The sequence below is a fragment of the Mus caroli genome, chromosome 2 (assembly GCF_900094665.2).
Source record: "Mus caroli chromosome 2, CAROLI_EIJ_v1.1, whole genome shotgun sequence".
In the NCBI taxonomy this organism is placed as follows: domain Eukaryota; kingdom Metazoa; phylum Chordata; class Mammalia; order Rodentia; family Muridae; genus Mus; species Mus caroli.
In genome coordinates, this window is record NC_034571.1 from 85,658,491 (window position 1) to 85,681,534 (window position 23,044).

The window sequence follows — 23,044 nt, forward strand, 5'->3', positions numbered from 1 at the left end:
GTGGTCCATATTCTTTTTTTTTTTTTTTTTTTTTTTTTTTTTTTTTTTAATCAGATCTCACTACTGATGGTTGTGAGCCACCATGTGGTTGCTGGGATTTGAACTCAGGACCTTCGGGAAAGCAGTCAGTGCTCTTAACCTCTGAGCCATCTTTCCAGCTCATCTCTGCCTGTTCTATTACATGCTAACTTAATCTAAAGTCTATCCTTGGTCTTCTCACTGTGCACTACTCTCCTTCAGTGCTGTTATCTATTCTTTTGTCAATATGTTTATTGACATATCATATGTCTCTTTGATGCTCCAGACTTGAGTTCCCAACTGCTGCCTACATCTTAACTCAGCTTGTCTAAAATCCCTCTGTCTTTTAACATGAACTTAGTAAAGGAATATTTGAGCACTTAGAATATGACTTTTCTCGTAGGCATCATCTTTAATTTAAATTCTTCATGACCTTCTGATTGCTTTTCTGTTTTTCAAATCATTCTGTGCACGGATTTACATACGTGTTATATGGTTTTTGATTACTTTTGTTTTTGAGTCAGGAGTTTATTCATCCTAGGCTGGCCTGCAACTGTGTGTGTACCTGATGATGACCTGATCTTTCTGCCTCTACCTTCTGAATCGCAGGTTTACCATCTGGGATTGTACAGTGCAGGGACAGACTCCAAGACTTTGTGTGTACTATGCAAGCTTTCTACCCACCAAGTCCCATCTCAGACCCTCTTGGAAAATACAAGTTTGGGGGGCTGGTGAGATGGCTCACCGTCTGCTCTTCTGAAGGTCCTGAGTTCAAATCCAAGCAACCGCATGGTTGCTTGCAACCATTCATAACGGATCTGACACCCTCTTCTGGAGTGTCTGAAGACAGCTACAGTGTACTTACAGATATTTAATAAATAAATTTTAAAAAGAAAAAGAAAAATACAAGTTTGACTGGGACTGGAGCTTAGTAAAGCACTGACATAGAGGCCCTGAGTTTAATCTTTAGTATTAATCAGTCATCAGTCTGGTAATCAGTAAATAAGTTGAAAAACAAACCACTGGCTGAGAAAAAGAAACATAAATTTGATAGCAAATGTAATTTTCTAACAATCCTTCAAAGTCTCCTGTTACTTTTGAGCTGACACCTAAATTGCTTAACATTTGCTAAGAAGGCCATTCAAAATCTGACCTTGATTACTTCAGCCTCATTATATCTTTCCTTGTTGAATTTATACTTAAACCTTGTTAAGTAAAATTACTACAGTAAAAGAAGTTATAATTGATGCTACACAAGTTTCTAAATGTTTAATGACATGTCTATTTCTGAGAGTTCAGTTTGTAGACAAGCACATGACTCTGAACTATACTATGAAGAACATAGGGCCCAATCACTCCAATACTGAGCTATACCCCTAACCTTTGAATCACAATTTAACTAACATATATAAATTTTATAAACAAAATGGTGAGTGAAATAGCAACTCATAGTAAAACTACACTCAATGTGATAACCTTTATTCAGATGACCATAGAATATGATTGAGCCAGGGCATAGTGGTATATGCCTTTAATGCCAGCACTTGGGAAAGAGGAATGAGGATCTCTGTGAGTTCAAGGCCTGCCTGTTCTATATCCAAGTTCCAGGCCAGTCAGAGATACATGATTTATGAGACCATGTCTCAAAAGAGAGGAAACTTCTGATGATGACATAGATGTAAGCTGGGCATGGTGGTTCATTCCTTTAAGTACTCTACATAGTGAGTTTCAGGACAGAGAGATCCTGTCTCAAACAAACAAAAGACAGATTCAAACATTGTTTAAGGAGTTTGTTTTGTGAGCAAAAGAAGAGGGTGGAAATGCCAATAGTATTGCAATTTGTTGGTTGCATGGTAGGTTCACATCAGATTTTTTGTGTGTTTGCTTACTTTTTTGAGGGTCTTGACATAGAGCTAAGGTTAACTCACTAGTTGGGCTCAAATCGGCATGTCTTGCCTCAGCTTCCCAAATGCCGGAATACAGAAGTATACCACTGTGCCTAGCTAACATAACAGGTTTGTTGTCGTCGTTGTTGTTAGATATTATTTTACCTATGTGAGCTTGTGCATCAGAAAGTGTCAGATCCCCTGGAACATAGTTGTAACTACCATGTGGGTGCTGGGAATAAAACTCTTCTTGGAGGAGCAACAAGTACATTTCAGTTGCTGAATCATCTCTCCAGCATACAGTTTGTCCGTTTTGTTAATTTTACTGTGATGCTTCATAACTCATACACACAATGCGTGTGTATTTTTGTTGTATGAGTTAGAAATTCTAGAACTTGAATCTTAATCGGTGACTCATGCCTGTAATGAACACACTTAGGAGACTAAAGCAGAAGAAATCATGAGTTCAAACTCTTGGGCAATTACACATAGCAAGTCCCTGTCTCAGAGAGAAAAAGACAGACAGGCAGACAGAAGAAAAGGAAAAAAAAAAAAAACCAGTAAGAACTGGTAAGCTGACACAGTGGGTAAAACTCTTGGCACCCACCACATGCCCAACAACCTGGAGTTTGAGTCTAAAGGTATCAGGAAAGAACTGGCTCTGCAAACATTAAAAAATTAAAAATTAAGTTAAAATTATTGAAAAAAATTAGTGGCATTCCCCTTTACGTCTTCTGTAGCAGCTATGAAAGAAGACACATATAAAGAAGTGTTTGTGCTCATTATTTTTGTACCTGGTTTATTATGAAACAGGCCTTTTTTTTTAATACAAGAAAGCAACAATAATTTTAAAAATCCAGACTATAAAGTAGCAGATGGCACTTGAGAGTATGCAACATAAGTAGTTTTATAAAGGCAGCTGGGTAGCCTTTTTCTTCTTGTTTCTTTCTTTCTTTTCTTTTTTTTTAATTTGTTTTTTGTTTTTGATTTTTCAAGACAGGTTTCTTTGTATAGCCCTGGCTGTCCTGGAACTCACTTTGTAGACCAGGCTGGCCTTCAACCCAGAAATCTGCCTGCCTCTGCCTCCCAAGTGCTGGGATCAAAGGCGTGCGCCACCACACCCAGCCTTCTTCTTGTTTCTTAAGGGAGAGGAGGAGTAAGAGGAATAAAAGAACAAGGAGTGAACTCAAGAAGATAATGAAGTTATTTACTTTCTCCTAGAGAATATTTTCAAGACTTTTATTGAGTAGTTTTTGAAAAACAGCCTAGTCTGGTAAGGCTTTCTGTTTCGTTCAGATAAACTGTCCTAAAGAATAGATGACATCTGTGCATAGTATGGAGCTCTAGCCTCATCTGTGAGAAAATCCAGTGTCCTGGTATAGGGCAGAGAAAGTCTTCTATTTGCTAATGTAGACTTCTTTTGTGGGTGAAGATTTCTTTTATAAAAAGATAGCTTTTTAGAGCTATTGATTATATCTGAAGCTTTGTTTTGTTTTGTTTTCTAGTAACCAAATAGAAATGTGCCAAAGCTGTTGATATGGCAGGGGGAGGTTGATACTTTAGTTTCCAATATTCTCTTAAGGGCCACATAGCTCATTTCCTTGTTTTGTTCTTTGTTATGTATCATATTTCTCTTTTTAAAAAAAATGTTCTTTTTGAGACAGTGTCTTATGTAACCCAGGCTGCCCTCAAAGTCACTAAATGTAGGTGAGACTGATGTTGAAGTATTGATCCTTCTGCCTCCACCTCCCATTTTTTCTGATTAAGTTATCCTATTACCTAGTTGTGGCACACACCTTTAATTTTAGCACATAGGAAGCAAAGACAGGCAAATCTGTGAATTTGAGGACAGCCAGAACCATAGTGAGACCCTGTCTCAAAACAAACAAACAAACAAAGGGGATGGAATTAAGTAGTAGGCATTTGATCAAAGAATGGACCTTTTTGGTTTTTTGGTGTCTTTGTTTGTTTTTGAGACCGAGTTTCTCTGTGTAGCCTGGCTGTCCTGGAACTCACTCTGTAGACCAGTCTGGCCTTGAACTCTGAAATCCACCTGCCTCTGCCTCCCAAGTGCTGGGATTAAAGGTGTGCACCACCACTGCCTGGCAAGAATGGACTTTTTAACTCTTATTTATACATGCATGATGAAATAACTAAAGAAAAGTCATTTTTGTCATAAGAGACAATTTGGTTACTAGAATTAATGAGTATCTATTACCTACTATTATCTGACTAGGAACTACTTTTAACTCCAAGAGAAAACTAGAAGCACAATGGGAGATGACAGTGAGTGGTTGAAATTACCAGTTGATCAGAAATGTGAACACAAGGTAAGAACTTAAATATTATTGTCATTAACTTGTTTAATCAGCAGTTATAATATTTATAATATACTTTACTTATACTATTTATACTTATGTTTAATGTATATTTGATATATTTAATATTATATACTTATATTATTTATACTTATTCTGTTTGCTTATACTTACACTATAGTATATCTTACTTAGAATGTGAAAAACATTGGCAGTTTACAAAAACACTGATGTCTTGTTAAGAACATTATTTTATGTCATTAGAAATAGGTGTCTTTTTGTTTTGTTTTGTTTTGTTTTGTTTTTCAAGACAAGGTTTCTCGGTATAGCTCTGGCTATCCTGGAGACCAGGCTGTCCTCGAACTCAGAAATCCTCCTGCTTCTGCCTCCCAAGTCCTGGGATTAAAGGCATGTGCTACTACTGCCTGGCTAGAAATAGGTGTTTTCTATCTAAGTGTGGCAGTGCACTCCTGTAATGCCAGTACTAGGGATGAGGAGGCAAGAGAATCAGGAATTCAAGGCCAGCTTTAGTTACATAGCAATTCTAGGCCAGCCTGGCCTAAGTGACCCTGTCTTAAAAAAAACCAAACCAAAACAAAACAAAAACAAAAACAAAAAAAACCCCCAGGAGATAATTTAGTAAGAAAAAACACTTGCTGCTCTAGCCTAATGACCTAAGTTCTAAACCCAAATCTATGCAAAAGGCTCAGTTAAGTGGCTTGGCTCACATTTGTAATCCCAGCATCCTCTGGTTAGCTGAGAGATGGAGACAGGTAAATCTCCCAGAACCTCTCAGGCCAGCTAGGTTGGAATTTGCAATGCGAAAATGAGGGAAACGCTGCTTCAAAAAAGGGCAGAAGGAGAAAAACAAAAAGTTGTCTTGTGACTTTCACACTTACATACACTCTGGCACATGATGTACGCCTTTAGTTACACAGATATCCCACAAACACAAAATAGGTGTCTTTAGCTTGACTAAAATTTTTTTCCCTCTAATCCTAGCACTCTAGAGGGAGAGTGGAAGCAGGGTTGATCTTTGAGTTTGAGGCCAGCTTTGTCTACAGAGTTAGTTTTAGGACAGCCAACTACACAAAGAAACTTTCTCAAAAATGAACAAACAAAACAAAACTACACACACACACACACAAATTCTGGAAACAATTTAAAGAAAGAAAAATGTATTTGTGAAGAAGAAAAGTGTATCTTTAAAATGACAAGTTGGGAAGCTTTTTTATTAGCAAATTCATTACTTTATGGAAAGTGCTTTTTGCTTTTGCAGTTATATTCTGGTTTGGCTCTTGATGTCCAGCCTTTTTTAGATTCTCAGATTTATATGATATGTATTCCAGTATCTGTCCTCTTAGACTAGCCATCTATTAATTATGGATAATTTTAAGCTATTAGTTAATTTCTGATTCATACCATTATCTAGTGGTTATCTTGGTTTCATTTTCCCTAACGATATCTGTGGGGTTTTTTTATTTTTTATTTTTTATTTATTTATTTATTTATTTTTTTTGGTTTTTCGAGACAGGGTTTCTCTTTATAGCTCTGGCTGTCCTGGAGCTCACTTTGTAGACCAGGCTGGCCTCAAACTCAGAAATCCGCCTGCCTCTGCCTCCCAAGTGCTGGAATTAAAGGCATGTGACACCACGCCTGGCTTGGGTTTTTTTATTTTTATTTAAATTTATTTATTTAATTTAGAGACACGGTCTGGCTATATAGCTAAGACAATCTTCCTGCCTCGGTTTCCTGAGTGCTGGAATTACAGGTATAATTTATCATGCATATCCATTTTTAAAGCAAATGTCTACCAGGTAGTTGAATTGAGAATTCCATTTCCTTTCTTACAAATGTCTACTTAAAATCCACATGTTAGCTATTTTCCCATTTTTGTTTGGGGTTTTGTTTTCTTTTGTTTTGAGACAGAATTTCTCTATATATAGAAGTCAGGACAAGTTTTAAAAGGTTCTGTTAACTGTGAGATGAATGCAGGAGTCAAACCAAGGTCATCAGGCTTACTTAGCAAGTTCCCTTACACTGAGCTGCCTCTGTGGCCCTGCTGTGAATTTTTCTTTGAAAGATTTATTTATTATTATATGTAAGTACACTGTAGCTGTCTTTCAGACACACCAGAAGAGGGTGTCAGGTCTCATTACAGATGGTTGTGAGCTAACATATGGTTGTTGGGGTTTGAACTCAGGACCTTCAGAAGAGTAGTCAGTGCTCTTAACCGCTGAGCCATCTCTCCAGTCCTCTGCTATGAATTTTTAAGTAGCTTTGGCAAAACATTCTTTTGTTTATTGAAGCGGTGCATGGGTGGCACCGGCCTTTGATCCCAGCACAAGGGAGGAATGTGGGACTCTGAGTTCGAGAACAGGTTGATCTACATAGTGAGTTCCAGGACAGAGATTGTCCCTGTTTCAAAACAACAAAATAAATTGTTCATTGACTACTTATTTTTTGAAAATTGTTGAAATTTCTTAAACTTTTTTCTTTTTTCATGTTATGGGGTATTTTGTTCTAATTTTCTGATATGGGATATTCTTTTATTTCTACAGATTATTACTGAATAATATCATTAACCTTGTTTCAAAATACTAATTTTGTTTTAGCTATGGAAAGCAAGATTAAGTGGGTATGAAGAGGCCTTGAAGATCTTCCAGAAAATAAAGGATGAAAAGAGTCCAGAATGGTCCAAATACTTAGGATTAATCAAAAAATTTGTCACTGATTCCAATGCAGTGGTTCAATTGAAAGGACTAGAAGCTGCACTTGTCTATGTTGAAAATGCTCATGTTGCAGGAAAGTGAGTAGTTTCTTTCCTAGAACTCTGTAAACATCTCTGTGTAATGGTGCACAGATAAGTTTATGTGTACTTATAGAGCCTCTGTTACAGTTTCAGAACATACTAATAGTCTTCCATTGTCTTTAGTTAGTCTGACTAGTACATGAAATCTCTAAAGTGGAATAATTATCTGTTTCCATGTGTCTGGGTACATGTGGAAGTCAGAACAACTCGTGGGAATTAGTTCTTTTTTTCCACTCTAAGTCCCATAGGTTGAACTTATGTCCTCTGGCTTGGCAACAAGCATCTTTACATGCTGAGGCTTCTAGCTGGCCCTTTTCCCTTTTGAGTATTTTAGATGGGAATTATTCAAAACTTAAAGGAATCTTAGTGTCCTAGTTAGAGTCTTCATTGCTACAAAGAGACACCATGACCAAGGCAACTCATATAAAGGCAAACATTTAATTGGGGGTGGCTTACAGTTTCAGAGGCTCAGTCCATTATCATCATGATGGGAAGCATGGCATCAGGCAGGCAGTCAGGCATGGTGCTGGAGAAGCTGAGAGTTCTACATCTTGCTCTGAAGACAGAAGTAGTCTGTCTCTGATTCCATACTGGTTGGAGACTGAGCATAGGATCTCAAAGCCCACCTTTATGGTGACACACTTCCTTCAACAGGCCACACCTTCTAATAGTGCCACTTACCATGGGCCAAGCATATTTAAACCACTATGCTTGTAGAAGTAGTTACTGTAAGGAACTGTAAGAGCCTCACTGAAAACAAGTGGGCATTATGAAAAACATCTCTTAAAACATATAATCACCATTTAACTTCCAAGGTCTCTTGGAGTAGTGAATTCTAACATGTTTTCTAGCCTATTTGACTCCAACTATACATGATAGAAGTTCCCGGCCACTCACTTTCCTATACTTTATTAACTTGATTTTTCTTAGTCTTTATGTCATTGATGAGGAAGAGCTTCCACACGCAAAAGGCTGAGACTGTTCGTTATACAAGAAAGATGTTTCACTTCAAAGACCATGCAAGTGAACATCTTCAGTTTGACAGTTTGGTTATAACCAATATTAATGAAAGGATTTTTTAAATTTCATTTTTCTTTGCATATCAGAAACTTTTGACATATTTTGATTAAAAAAAAGAATTTTGACAAATTCCTCTCATATTAGAAGCTTTTTTTTTTTTGCAAATACGACCTGTAGCTCTAACCCATTTGGTTCCTCTAGCTCCCATAATTAGAAGTTTTATTTAATTTACAAGGCAAAGTTCTTACTACAAGGTTCTGCTAAGAAGTTGAGTCTTTCCTTATTAAAAATATGCGCCTCCCCATTGTATGAATAAATTTTCTTACCCTAAAAATGTCTAAAATAACTTATTTCAAAAAGTATCTATTCTACAATCCTTTATAAAGTGTATGTTTGCATTCCCACATGTAAGACAGGTACACATGCACACACCCTATAGAAGGTCTGCAAAGAATGTTCAAGGACAATTCCCTATTTGAATTTTCTACACTTATAAACTGAAACTATAGTGAAGTGTGTCTAGGGTTTATATCTTTTTACTTATATATCCATTTGTGTGTGTGTGGTGTTTACAGAACAACGGGAGAAGTTGTATCAGGTGTTGTAAGTAAAGTCTTCAACCAACCTAAAGCCAAAGCCAAGGAACTGGGCATAGAGATTTGCCTCATGTATGTTGAGATTGAAAAAGGAGAGTCTGTACAAGAAGAGCTTCTGAAGGGCCTGGATAACAAGAACCCCAAGATCATAGTGGCCTGTATAGAAACACTGAGGAAAGCCTTAAGGTGAGACTTTTTGTAGTTCTCTTAAGTATGCTGACTGGATTTGGGTTCTATGTTTAAACAGAAATGGGGACTGTTAAACTTATAATGTCATCCTTCAAGCTTGTTGTTTGGTTATTTTCTCTAAATTCCTTTCTACTGAAGGTGAGCAGGGAACATTTCTGTTCTATATGAGAATAGCTCTTTTTTTGTAAAATTATATGTGTGTGTAATATATATATAGTGTGTGTGTGTGTGTGTGTGTGTGTGTGTGTGTGTGTGCATGCTGTTTTCTCTTCCTAGCTAAAGACACAGTATCTTGGCTAAAGCAAACTTTTGTTTAGGGTCTTGTTGGTAAACATCAAAAACAACTTGCTGTATACTTGGTTTGGTATAAAAAATATGATAACTTGTATATGTTATATCTTTAGTCCTAGAATTCTTAACTGAGCACTGCAGTTCTTTATATGTGCACTGTCCTTGAGGGATGAGTTGCTAAGGTTTGGTGGAGAGCTCTGACTTTGTTAAATCAGTAGTTCTGATTAAGTAGACTCTAGATCCTCCTTCCAGTTGGAGGGCAAGCATTCTACCGCTTAGCTACATCCCAAATCTAGGCAATTCTCAAATCCCATCTCCTTTCTATAGTTATCCATTGTTAGCTACCTTAGAAAGTAGGCACTAATGAGGGCTTGTGAGATGCTCCGTGGTTAAGAATACTGGCTGCTCTCCTGAGTTCAATTCTCAGCAACATGACCGTCTCCTAAAAAGGGACCTGACGCCCTCTTGTAGCATATATATATATATATATATATATATATATATATATATATATATATATATATATATGTGTGTGTGTGTGAGGTTCAGATAGAACTTTCCTACATATGAAAAATACAGAAAGGTGAAAAGAAAGAAGCACTAATGAAATCTTAGATGGGGACCATTCCTTTGATTTATGACTCACATCTTGGAAACAGTGTCTTAACATGTTTTATATGAAAGTATCATCATTCTTTTTGTTGTTGTTTTGTTTGTTTGTTTGTTTGTTTTGAGACAGGGTTTCTCTGTATAGCCCTGGCTGTCCTGGAACTCACTTTGTAGACCAGGATGGCCTCGAACTCAGAAATCCGCCTGCCTCTGCCTCCCGAGTGCTGGGATTAAAAGGCGTGCACCACCACACCCGGCAGTATCATCATTCTTGAATTTTGTTGAGCTATCCTTAATTTTTGTTTTTCTTTTTTTTATTAGATATTTTTTTCATTTACATTTCAAATGCTATCCCGAAAGTCCTCTATACCCTCCTCCCGATTTTTGTTCTCCTTTGTCTGATTTCTAATACTCTTTTATAAAGTTTGACTTTTATCTAGATTTTTGTGTGATAAAAGTTTCCTTGTTTAATTGTTTTATTACTGCATGTGTATCTGATGCATAAGTGGGAGTATGGTACAAGAGTGCCAGAGCACACCTGTATAGAGAGAGCTCAGTCCTCAGGTCAGGCAAGTGCTTCAATCCCACTGAGCCAGCTTGCTGTCCCAATCAAAGTTTCTTTATTTCTAATCTTTTATGATATAATAAGTACATGGAGTTTTTTACTTTAGCTTTGCTTTGTTTTTGAGACAGGGTCTCTCCCTGTAGCCCAAGCTTGTCTCAGATTCATGGCATTCCTTACCTCTGTCTCTAGATAGGACAGGCATGCACCATCATACTTGGCAGCATGTGTCTTTATAGTAAAAATTGTCTCATTTTTGCCACTTAGAAATTTATCAGATTAGATCACAAGCACTAATCTAGATATTGCTAGCCTATCCTCCACAGTATGCTCAATAAAATATTTTAGATAGATAGATAGATAGATAGACAAGGAAATTTAATAAATTTACAGACTCTGCTTGTATCAGTAGAGATATTCTGTTGCAGTATTTGATGTGTTTTGCCTGTGTGTATTTGTACTATGTGCATGCCTAGTGCCGACAAAGGCCAGTAGAGGGGTCAGATACTCCTGAACTGGAGTTACTGGTGGCTGTGAGCCACTATGTGGTTACTGAGAATTTAACATAGGAACCCAGTCTTCTTCAAGAGAGCAAAGGGCTCTTAATTGCTGAGCCATATCTTAATAAAATAAAATATGTATCATACTGAAATTTTTCTGCCTTTAAATTAAGAATTTCTACTTCAGACTTATATACTGTAGAAATCTTACTTTTAAACTGATTAGGAAAATAAGGATAGGAAAAGAATAAGTTACATTTATCTTTTTTATACAGTCGTTATCTGTGGTGTTTATATAGTCATTATTTATTTTCAGTGCCTAGGAAAAGCCCAGGCCTCTAATGTGTTAGGAAAGCATTCACCATGGACTGTCTCCACCTCCAGCCTTGTCCTGATTCATAATGATCTGTAGTTTACCTTGCTGGTCTTTCTTTCCTAAAGCATTTCATAATGTAAAGTAGCTCTTTAGAACTTAGAGGCTAAACTGTGCAAATTTAGGTGCCATAGCCTCCTAAAGTTACTATTGGTGACAGCTTTAAGAGGCAAAAAACATTCTGTCATTCCAAAACAGAATTCTAGAGACTATCTTGCTTTTAAATTTCTCCTTCATTTGTTCGTTAATTCATCCATTTTTAGTGTTTTGATCAAGGGCTCAGGTAACTTCTGCCTTGTGTAGCTGAGGGTGGCCATGACCTGCTGCTCCTCCTCCTCTCAAGTGCTAAAATTACAAGTGTGTGCTAAGTAAGATGCCTAACCTTTCTATCATGTTTACTATCAAACTTGGAATTGGTTTTGTTTAATGTATCTTTTTTCCATGTGGTCTTGCTTCATCTCCTTTATAGCTCTTGTTGAACCATTTTGTTATATTTGTGCAAGTGAAATAACTTTACACACATGAGTTAGTAGTATATTTTAACTGGTTGTAGTAAGTACTGTCACCTGAAATCCTAGCACTTGGGATACTGAGACAGCAGAATCACCAAAGTCCCCTCCCTAGGCTTCAGAATGAGACCATTTCTTAAGAACTAAAAGAACTAAAGGCCCCAAATATATTTATGTCCTACAAATTCTGAAATTCAGTACTTTATAACTGAATCCTTACTGTCCTAGAATTTGCTGTTCAGAATTGTTAATAAGATCAGAAAGTTAATACTAAAACTAGCATGTTGGTTCATGTCTGTGATCATATCACTTGCGAAGCTGAGATTGGAAGATCATGAAATTGAGGCTAGCCTGCACTATATAGCAACACTGTATCTCAACACTAATATTGGTCAATTAGGAACTATATAAACGGACACTTTATATAGTTAAATATCCTATTTTACAAAATAATAAGTCAGAATGCAGAGGTTTTCTCTTTGGAAAAAAACTCTAAATCAAAAAGAGCTAAATTGGTAAGGGCTTGTCTGAGTTACTTTCCTGCCATTGTGAAGAGACACCATGACCAAGGCAACTTATAAAGGAAGCATTGGGCTGGAGAGATGGCTCAGCTGTTAAAAACACTGACTGCTCTTCCGAAGGTCCTGAGTTCAAATCTCAGCAACCACATGGTGTCTCACAACCATCCATAATGAGATCTGATGCCCTCTTCTGGTGTGTTTGAAGACAGCTACAGTGTACTTATGTATAATAATAAATAAATCTTTGGGCCAGAACAAGCAGGGTTGACCAGAGCGAGCAGGCCAACTGAAGCGAGCAGAGGTCCTAAATTCAATTCCCAGCAACCACATGAAGGCTTACAATCATCTGTACAGCTACAGTGTATTCATATACATAAAATAAGTAAATCTTTAAAAAAGAAAAAAGGAAATTAAAAAAAAAAGCATTAAATGGGACTTGCTTATAATTTTAAATGGTGAACCCATGATCATCATGGTGAGGAGCAAGGCAGTAGGTAGGCATGGAGAGAGACTTGGGGAAAGAGACCTTGTGTCAGCTTTTTAAATCTCAAAGCCTACCCTCAGTGACACACCTTCTGTATAGCCATTCTTATTCAAACCACCACAGAGATATGATAGTTGAAAAATCAAGAATGAAGTATGTATTGCCATAATTCAATCTGTCTGAGTAATTTTTGTTTGATTATTAGAAAGTTCCATTTTTAAATGTTAACATTATTTTGGGCTCTAGACAAATACTTAGCTTTCTAGAATGACAGAGAATTTCTTTTTTTTTAAAGATTTGTTTATTTATTATATGTGAGTATACTATAGCTGTTTTCAGATACACCAGAAGAGGGCATCAAATCTCACTACAGATGGTTGTGAGCCACCATGTGGTTGCTGGGATTTGAACTCAGGACCTTTGGAAGAGCAGTCAGTGCTCTTAACCTCTGAGCCATCTCTCCAGCCTGACAGCTAATTATTAAATATATAAACATATATATGTATGTACATACATGTGGATATGAGTGGGTAGATATACAGGTAGATGGTTTTGAACTCTATTTGTTACCTTAAGAAATATTTAGCGTGTTCATATATGATTTGTTTGTTTGTTTGTTTTGAGACGGTATCTCTTTACATAGCCCTGGCTGTCCTGGAATGGACTATGCATACCAGCCTGGCCTTGAACTCAGAGTGATTCTCCTTTCTCTACCTTTTAAGTGCTGGGAGTAAAGGTGTGCACCACCATACCATGTGCAGTACACGATTTGGCGCTATATATATTGACAGTTTCCCCCAAATCTTTTACGTACAGTGAATTTGGTTCCAAAATCATCTCACTTAAGCCAATTATTAAAGTGTTGCCAAAACTATTTGAATCTCGAGACAAGGCTGTTCGGGATGAAGCCAAATTATTTGCTATAGAGATTTATCGATGGAATCGAGATGCTGTGAAACACACACTACAGAATATAAATTCTGTCCAGGTAAGACACAGACTTCCTTGCTCGTTTTTATATAAGTGTATTTCCTACTTGTAATTGTTAATATCTATCCTTATATATAATTATTTTTTATTTTGAGGATTTAAATGGGTTGAATTTCTGAGCATAGACTTTTTGCTATTACTGTCTGTCACTCTTTTTCTGCCCCCATCTCCACCCCCAGGTAGGGAGCAAGGTCTGTGTCTTGTACATGTTAGACAAAACTAGGTTTTTTTTCTTCAGGTGTCTATAGAACATCTCTTTTTTGTATCCCCAGCCCTGGTAGTATTAAATCTATCAATAAAACGTCCCTTTATAATTCTGTTGAGTAGGAGGACTTGCTTGGATGAAGCAGTTCTATCACATAGTTATTTTTGGAGCTTTTTTGATAATATAGCATATTTGAATTCATAAACTAGTGATACTGTCTTAAAATAATGAACTTGGGAAACTGGAGAGATGTCTCACAGGTTAAGGGCATTTGCAGCTCTTGCAGAGCCAACCTTCACATAGCCTCTGCATACATGAAGTATACTTCATACATGAAGGCAAACACTCATACACATAAAAGAAAATAAATCTTCCTAAAAGAAAGAATTTTGTTCTTAGACATAAACCTTAAGTGTGGTAAAGTAATAAGTTGATTTGACTTATGCGACAAAATACAATTTAAATTTGTCTTTAGTTGATTTCCCTATTAGTACCATCTAAACAGAAAGTGAGTCCCAACTAATCAGTACCCCCCAGAGCTCATGTCTCTAGCTGCATATGTAGCAGAAGATGGCCTAGTCGGCCATCAGTGGAAAGAGAGGCCCATTGGTCGTGCAAACTTTATATGCCTCAGTACAGGGGAACACCAGGGCCAAGAAGTGGGATTAAGTGGGTAGGGGAGCAAGGGGGGGTATAGGGGACTTTCGGGATAGCATTTGAAATGTAAATGAAGAAAATGTCTAATAAAAAATACGTGGAAAAAAGAAAAGAAAGTCCCAAAATACCAATAAGTACAAGTTTTATGTTTTCTAATAGTGGGGTATATATTTTAAAAATATTTTATTAATACTTGCAGTTGAAAGAATTAGAAGAAGAGTGGGTCAAGCTGCCAACAGGTGCTCCTAAGCCCAGTCGGTTTCTGCGTTCCCAACAAGAACTAGAAGCTAAATTGGAACAGCAACAGTCTGCTGGTGGAGATGCAGAAGGGGGTAAGCCAGTGTTTAAACAATAGTTTCAATTAAAAAAATTAGTGAATTTCAGTGGGTATATTTTTGAACTTCTTTTAATAAAACCTGAGTCATGTGTGCTACTAAATGACTCTGATCTCTTTTCTATTAAAATCTTACCCTGGGAGGTGGAGAAGTGGTTCGACCAGTGGTTAAGAGCCTTTACTGCTCTTTTTTCTAGAGGACCCAAGTTTGGTTCCCAGCACCCCCATGGTGACTCAGAACCATCTGTAATCCCAGTTTCAGGGAATCCAACCCTCTCTTGTCCTCCTCAGGTACCACTTGCACATAGTACATAGACATACATTCAGACAAAACACCCATACACATAAAGTGAACTTTTAAAAACTATAAGGGGTATGGAAAGATATATAACTGATAAGTAACACTATCATTTTGGGGGTGTTTGTGTAAGATGGGTAGGTACGCGTAGGTCACAATACATGTATAGAGGTAGAGGACAGCCTTCAGGTGTTGGTCCTCACCTTTCCATTTTTTAAAACTTTTTATTATTTTTTAAAATTAACTTTTTTTAGTTTAAGTTTAGTGTGTGTCAGTCTCAGAAAGTGTATGCCACATGTGTGCTGGTACCAGAAATACACATCAGAGCCCATGAAACTGGACTTAAAAGTCAATTATGATCTACCCATTGTGGATTTGGGAAATTGACCTTGGGTCCTCTGAAAGAGCTGCTAAGTCACCTGACCAGCACTCTACCTGGTTTTTAGTTAGGGCCCAGGCTTTTCAACCAGGATTGCTTGCTCACAAGCTTTTTCTGCGTCAGCCTCCCATCTCCTGTAGGTGCTGAGATTGCAGATGCTTGCAGTACTGAGTCTGGCTTTTTCCTGGGTTTTGAGGACCTAAAATCGGGTTTTTTAAAAAAAAAAGATTTTAAGATGTGTGTGTGTGGTTTTTTTTTCCTTCAAAGGTGGTGATGATGGTGATGAGGTACCACAGGTAGATGCTTATGAGCTTCTGGATGCAGTAGAGATCCTTTCCAAACTTCCCAAAGACTTTTATGACAAAATTGTAAGTAATGGTTACGCTTCTCCATTTTAAATAATAACTGAGGTTAAAGTCAGAGAATGTGCTGCTGAACCCTTGCTTGGCGTCCCTCCCACCCCCACAGAGCTTCCTAGTAAAGTGGTTGCTTCTTTCTCTTTCTTCCTTTACTATATTTAGTCATATTCCAGCATTGAAAAAATAGAGCAAAACATAACGTCTTACCAAAAATCAGAACATTTTAACTTTTTCCTCATTTATTCTATTGTTTTATCTTTTAAATATCTCTTATATTCATCTCTTTTCGGAATGGCAGGATGACTCAGCACATAAGGTACTTGATTTCAAGTTTGGTAACCTGAGTGGAGAGAGAGAGGTTCACCTCTGCTAAGATTTGTTGACTTTTCTGTCTGTCTGTTCCGGATAACTGTCTTGGTGTCCTGGACACTGTAGGATGTTCAGAAGTGTATGTGGCTTTTACCCACTAGACATCATTAGAGTCAGCAGTACATGACAGGCATGTTTCCAAACATTGCTATTTACCGATAGAGAAAAAAGTATCCTCATTTGAGAAATACAGCCATACCCTAATCACTACCATGTGTTCTTGCCTAGAGATATCATCCTTGAAAAGGAAAAAATTTCCTATGTTGAAACTTAATCTAAATTTTCTGGTGGCTTCCATGAGTCTGGAGACAGTGTCTGAAATCATCCTGTAGCCATGCTCTCTCACTTTGAAACTTCAACTTACCTTCCGTCTACATCTCTAACAGCTGGCACTTTCTGTTTCAGACATGCTGTATTTCTCTAGGTAGCAAATAGGCCACTGGTTTATTATTTTTAACTCTGAGCTTTAAACCTGTGTTATTCTTTCTTTCTTTAATATTATTCTCTCAATATTTATCTAATAATACATTTTCAACTTTTAGATCTCAACTTTAGCATAATTTGTTTGTTTGTTTGTTTAGATTGGTTTTATGTATGTGTGTGCACTCTCTCTCTCTCTTTGGCATTGGCTCTCTTTACAGATATATGAATATACATGAATAAAAATTCTATGAACAAGCTGGGCAGTAGTGGTACACATACATCCCTTCTCCTAGCACTTAGAAGGCAGAGGCAGGCATATTTCTGAGTTCAAGGCAGCCTGATCTACAAAGAGAGTTCCAGGATGGCCAGAGCTGCACAGAGAAACCCTGTCTCAAAAACAACAAAATAAAAACATTTTATGAACAAAATAGCCCTCATTAACTATGGTTTTGCCATTTGTTTTTTTTAAATCTCACTTTAGAAAATTTTTCTGGCCAGGCAGTGGTGGCGTACAACTTTAATCCCAGCACTTGGTAGGCAGAGGCAGGCAGATTTCTGAGTTCGAGGCCAGCCTGGTCTACAGAGTGAGTTCCAGGGCAGCTAGGGCTACACAGAGAATCCCTGTCTCGAAAAACCAAAGCAAAAAAAATTTTCTGAAACAAACAACAGTAAAACTCCCTGGTTTTTAAATTGATTGAGTATATGAAATGGAATTTATTCTACTTTATGTTCTCCAGTGACTTATATTCTGTTTGCAGGAGGCAAAGAAATGGCAAGAGAGAAAAGAAGCTCTGGAGGCTGTAGAAGTACTAGTGAAAAACCCCAAGCTGGAAGCAGGCGATTACGCAGATTTAGTGAAAGCATTAAAAAAGGTAATGAGCGGAGCTTCAGCATTGGTGTCCTCACGGGACACTGACATTCTCTCCATCTGTAATTCAGTAATTAAAAAAAAAAAACAACCCACAAATATATTGACATTTAAGGAGCACTGTAATAATATTTCAATAGGAGATTTCTGTAATTTTCAAAATTTAGAGTTTAAAAAACTTACTGTCCTATGTTAGAGATTGATTTTATCTTAACATTTTCAATTTAATAAGTCATTGATAGCTTACGGTCTTGATGATCTACAGCCAAGTGTTTTAGTTCTATTTGTTCGTTGTTGTGGGTTTGGTTTTGGTTTTTTTCTTGTTTGTTTTTTTTTTTTTTTTCTTTTCTTTTTGAGACATGTTTTGGGATAAAAGGCATCCACCACCACTGCCTGGCCTGTGGTTCTATCTCTTACAAAGAAAATGGAGTTGCCATATGATACTGGTTTAGAGGTGGAGTGATAGTCAGTAATGCTATCAGGCTATGAAGTTTGTATAGACATAGATTGGAAGCCCTACTTTTGCTAGCTGGTGACCTGAAGCAAATTAATCTCTTTCATTTTTAAAAATTTTCCTAAGTTGAAGTAATAATACCTACTTTATGCAATTTGGGTGAAATTACATTTAAAAAGCATTACAAAGCATCTCCAAAATTGTGGCATCTAATTTGTTTTTAAGAAATATTAACATATTTTAATGTTTTATTCCTTAGGGAAGATAATTGCTGACTCTTAATATGATATGAATATTAGGGGTTGTTTAGTTCAGAGACTAAAGAGTTCAGCATTCTGTTTATGGAGCTAAGGACTATGTAAAATCAGAGCAATTGCTTCTACTGGAAAAGAGAATAAAAAAAAAAAACAACAAAGATTTGTGGGTACTTTACTAAAACAACATTTTAACACTAACTGAGACAGGCATTTTACTATAGCAAACTGTTACCAGAGATAAACCCAGTCATTACTGTGTGGCTGAATTGATGAATTTAGATAAGTGTTGGGCTTTGGGGTTCAAGAAAGGCTGTAGAGTTTTTGCTAAAGGGGACTCTTCTATGGGGGAATGAAAGAAAAACTCAGTCACCTGTGTAACTAAATGACTTATACAGGAATGGTTACAGTGAGGTTTGCAATAACCACACCAGTTTGTATTAATGCTTGTGTGGGTGTAAATTTACAGCAGAGCTGTTGCCCTGTGTCCTGTGGAAATATGTTTGTTTGGTTTTTCTGTTCCAAAGTAATGACAATAGACCTCCAGCTTCTCTGTACACTGTGCAGTACAGGCAGCCATGTGTCCTTAGGGAGGGTCAGGGATTTGGTATGTTGGTTTTTGCTTTTGTGTTTCTTGATGCTAGGTTTTATTCCAGAGCCTCAGTATGTGCCACTGAGCTGCATCCCCACTCAGTGTGCCTGTCTCACTCTTTTTTGTTTCTTTCTTTTCCTTCTCTCCGTTCAACAGCAGCAGCAAGAGTACCACATAGTGGAGGCTTATAAATTCATAATTATTAAGATTTTCTTCTTTTGTAAGAAATAAAACTGGTTACCTATTGGCATAATATTTTTGAAGAGTTATTTTGAAGATATATTTTCATTTCTAGTACCCCTTTCTACCAGGTTATGACTTTTGTTTTGTTTTTCACCTTTACAGGTTGTTGGAAAGGACACCAATGTCATGTTGGTAGCTTTGGCAGCAAAATGTCTTACTGGCTTAGCTGTTGGGCTCAGAAAGAAATTTGGACAATATGCAGGACATGTAAGTAATACTCTATTTAGATGTAAATCTGAAAAATTATCAGAAATGGTAGGCTAGTTTGTTTTATATTTTATTTTATTTTTTATTTTTATTTTTTTTAAGATTTTATTTATTATATGTAAGTACACTTTAGCTGTCTTCAGACACTCCAGAAGAGGGTGCCAGATCTCGTTTAGGATGGTTGTGAGCCACCATGTGGTTGCTGGGATTTGAACTCCGGACCTTCGGAAGAGCAGTCGGGTGCTCTTACCCACTGAGCCATCTCACCAGCCCCTGTTTTATATTTTAAAACAGCTCTTGGCATAGATCTTTGTGTTGGCCAGGTGGTGGTGGCGCATGCCATTAATCCCAGCACTTGGGAGGCAGAGACAGGCAGATTTCTGAGTTCGAGGCCAGCCTGGTCTACAGAGTGAGTTCTAGGACAGCCAGGACTACACAGAGAAACCCTGTCTTGAAAAAACAAAAACAAAAATCTTTGTGTTGGACAAAGTAAACATCTCACTGGTTTCATATATATTCAGTCTAGCTCTTCCCAAGACTTGTGTAAAAATTAGACACTTGGCCTGAAGTACTTAGTTGACTTGTTTGCTTATTATTTACTTAGTATATCCTTCTTTGCTTTTATAAATATGAAATACATGTAGTTGAAATAAAATTGTAAAACCTGTGGGTTTGTGCATTATTGCTCTAGTGGAAACATCTCCTTAGAATGCATAAAGTCCTGCGTTGTCCTTCCAACCACTTTGACCCTAGGGGGAAAATGTTTATAGTAAACCATAAATTAGGTATCAATCAAGTTTAGTAATAGAGTTTAATAAATTGAGATGTTTTCCTTAACTATGGCAGGTATTGGTAGCCTCTGAATTACTTAAAATGAGTTATCATTCTTAAATTTTGGCAGTTGTTGGTTTTATTGTTAATATGTAGCCTTACTGGAGACTGCTAATTCATGTATTAAAGTAGATATTAAAAAATAAAAATTACTTGTGCTGCCTATTATTATGGAAATAAAATAAAGTCCTAGCTGTGTGTGGTGGTGCACATCTTTAATCCCAGTTGGGAATTCTGAGGCAGATCTCTGAATTTCAAGCTAACCTGATCTTCAGAGTAAGTTTCAGGGCAGCCAGGGCTACACAGAGAATCCTCTCTTAAACAAAAAGAACCAAACAAATGAAGAAAACTACTTTTGGGGAGGCAGGGGTGGGATGAAGTCTCTGTATCCCTGGCTCCCGACTGAAAATTACTGTTAAAATTGATGTTAATTTGCTAAGCAATGGCCGAATGATTGATTGCCTTACCTTCTAGCTTGAGTTTTTCCTGGTTCTATTTAACTTACTGTTTAGCTAAGATGGTTCTATCTGATTAATTAGGGATTTTTTCCTTTTTAAAAATTATATGTAATATCCTGTCAGACAAATGGCAGGGCAGTTAAGAGCACTTCCTACTCCTGTGGGGAATATTCCATATAAATGGACTATTAGAATGTGTGGTCATTCATGACTGGCTTGCTTTCACTTAGCTTAATTTTGAAAATTTTGAATCAGCTATACTATAGTGTATATTAGGACTTCATTCTTGCTTTTTAAAATTACTTATATGTGTATGAATGTTTTGACTGCGTGTATGTCTGTGTACCACATGAGTACCTGGTGCCTGTGGAGGTCAGAGAGAGCATTATAACTCCTGGAACTGCAGTTATGGATGGTTGTGAGCTATGATGTGGGTGCTGGGAACCCAACGGGTCCTGTTCATGAGCAGCATGTGTTCTTAAACTGCTGAGCTATCTTGTCTCACTGTCCCCTACAGTACTTCGTGTATACCTGTTAGAATATTAGTGTAGCTGTTCATCTTTTACAGGTTGTGCCAACAATTTTGGAAAAATTCAAAGAAAAGAAGCCTCAAGTGGTACAAGCCCTGCAGGAGGCAATTGATGCAATCTTCCTCACTGTAAGTTGATGGCATGGAACTTTCGGTTTTGTCTTAATACATGTTATCACTATAATAATTTGACAATTTATAGTTGAAAAAGCTCACTGCCATTTTCTTCTAAAGACCACACTACAGAATATCAGTGAGGATGTCTTAGCAGTAATGGATAATAAAAATCCCACCATCAAGCAGCAGACATCACTTTTTATTGCAAGAAGCTTTCGTCACTGCACTTCCTCTACATTGCCGAAGAGTCTACTAAAGCCCTTTTGTGCTGCTCTACTTAAGGTAATTGGGGGTAGTTTATATATTTTTTCTTCTAGTTATATATAATGACTTTAATACTGTAGATTGAGATCTCTAAATGAACAAACACTCTGAACCCAAGTTATGTAACTGTCATGTTCTACTTTTGAAGGATGACAGGTTCACCAAGAATAAGCATCAAACTAGCGTGTGTGAAGGTCATTGGGAATAAGGCATTTTAGATAAAAGGTAAAAGGAAAAGAAAGCATGGTGGGTTGGCAAGATGGCTCAGAGGGTGAAGACTGGCCACACAGTAACCTAAGTTAATTCCCCTGATCTCCTTTAAAGGTGAAGGAAGAGACATTCATATATGCATAAATATACACATAGAGTGTGTGTATATATGTACACAATGTGTAAAGCACTTACAGAGGTTGGAGAAATGGCTCAGCAGTTAAGAGCTGCTCTTATAAAGAGTCCAGGCATGGTTCCTGGCACCTCCATGGTGGTTCACAACCATCTGTAACTTGAGTTCTCAGGGCTCCAGCTCCCTTTTCTGAGACCTATGTGGGGACCAGGCATGCACATGGAACTCATGCATACATGTATACAAAACATTCTTATACATCAAAGAAAGTAATTTACATTTAAAAAAATGACATTTACAGTGCCGGGCGTGGTGGCATACGCCTTTAGTCCCAGCACTTGGGAGGCAGAGGCAGGCAGATTTCTGAGTTCGAGGCCAGCCTGGTCTACAGAGTGAGTTCCAGGGCAGCCAGGGCTACACAGAGAAACCCTGTCTCGAAAAACAAAAACAAAAAATTGACATTTACTTGATGAATAACTGAATTATTATTTAAATTAGTTAACTAGGTAAATTAACTAAAGATTTCTGAAGTCCCGAAAAAATGTGGAAGATTAACTGTTAATTGGCAAAAGAAAAGCTTGCAGTAAACCTCAGTAAATTATAACAGGAAAATTCTCACCCAGCAACTATAGTTCTGAATAAAAGTAGTAGTAACTAGAGTTCATTGTATTAAACATCATTTACTTCTGTGTAGCACATCAACGATTCTGCTCCTGAAGTCAGAGATGCTGCATTTGAAGCACTGGGTACAGCTTTGAAGGTGGTTGGTGAGAAATCAGTAAACCCATTTTTAGCTGATGTTGACAAACTCAAACTTGATAGGGTAAGTTAGTAATGGTTGTCTCTTTGCATTGCATTTTGCAAACCTGTCTTATACCTCTCTGTTGAACTGTTGTGTAATGATAGATTCTGAAGAGGGGACAGACACTGAATTCAGTTGTGCCCTCAGTGTTCTAGTGGACAGGTTCATGATGCTGGTTAAATTCAGTATGTCACAGAACAGTTGAAAAGGGAATTGTATGGAAGAGGGTGAGACAAGGTTATGAGTAGATAAGTGTGCCAGTAATTACAATGTACTGTGAGTGTGTGTTTACATATGAATCAGTAATTACAATGTACTGTGTGTGTGTGAGTATTTATATGAATCAGTAATTACAATGTACTGTGTGTGTGTGAGTGTGT

At 37.2% G+C, this 23,044-nt stretch overlaps 1 protein-coding gene across 3 annotated transcripts in view; it reads left to right on the forward strand.

Moving 5' to 3' along the window:
• The window catches only part of Ckap5 (cytoskeleton associated protein 5), a 93,018-nt gene that overhangs the window by 14,378 nt on the left and 55,596 nt on the right, over positions 1–23,044 (forward strand). For all 3 annotated transcript variants that reach the window (XM_021156963.2, XM_029472490.1, XM_021156965.2), the window contains exons 2-12: positions 4,141–4,234; positions 6,838–7,031; positions 8,630–8,836; positions 13,505–13,676; positions 14,740–14,872; positions 15,819–15,919; positions 17,461–17,574; positions 19,216–19,320; positions 21,178–21,267; positions 21,373–21,537; positions 22,557–22,685. In XM_021156963.2, coding sequence (XP_021012622.1) covers positions 4,178–4,234; positions 6,838–7,031; positions 8,630–8,836; positions 13,505–13,676; positions 14,740–14,872; positions 15,819–15,919; positions 17,461–17,574; positions 19,216–19,320; positions 21,178–21,267; positions 21,373–21,537; positions 22,557–22,685 — 1,467 coding nt within the window. In that variant the 5' untranslated portion in view covers positions 4,141–4,177. The remainder of the gene's footprint in view (positions 1–4,140; positions 4,235–6,837; positions 7,032–8,629; positions 8,837–13,504; positions 13,677–14,739; positions 14,873–15,818; positions 15,920–17,460; positions 17,575–19,215; positions 19,321–21,177; positions 21,268–21,372; positions 21,538–22,556; positions 22,686–23,044) is intronic.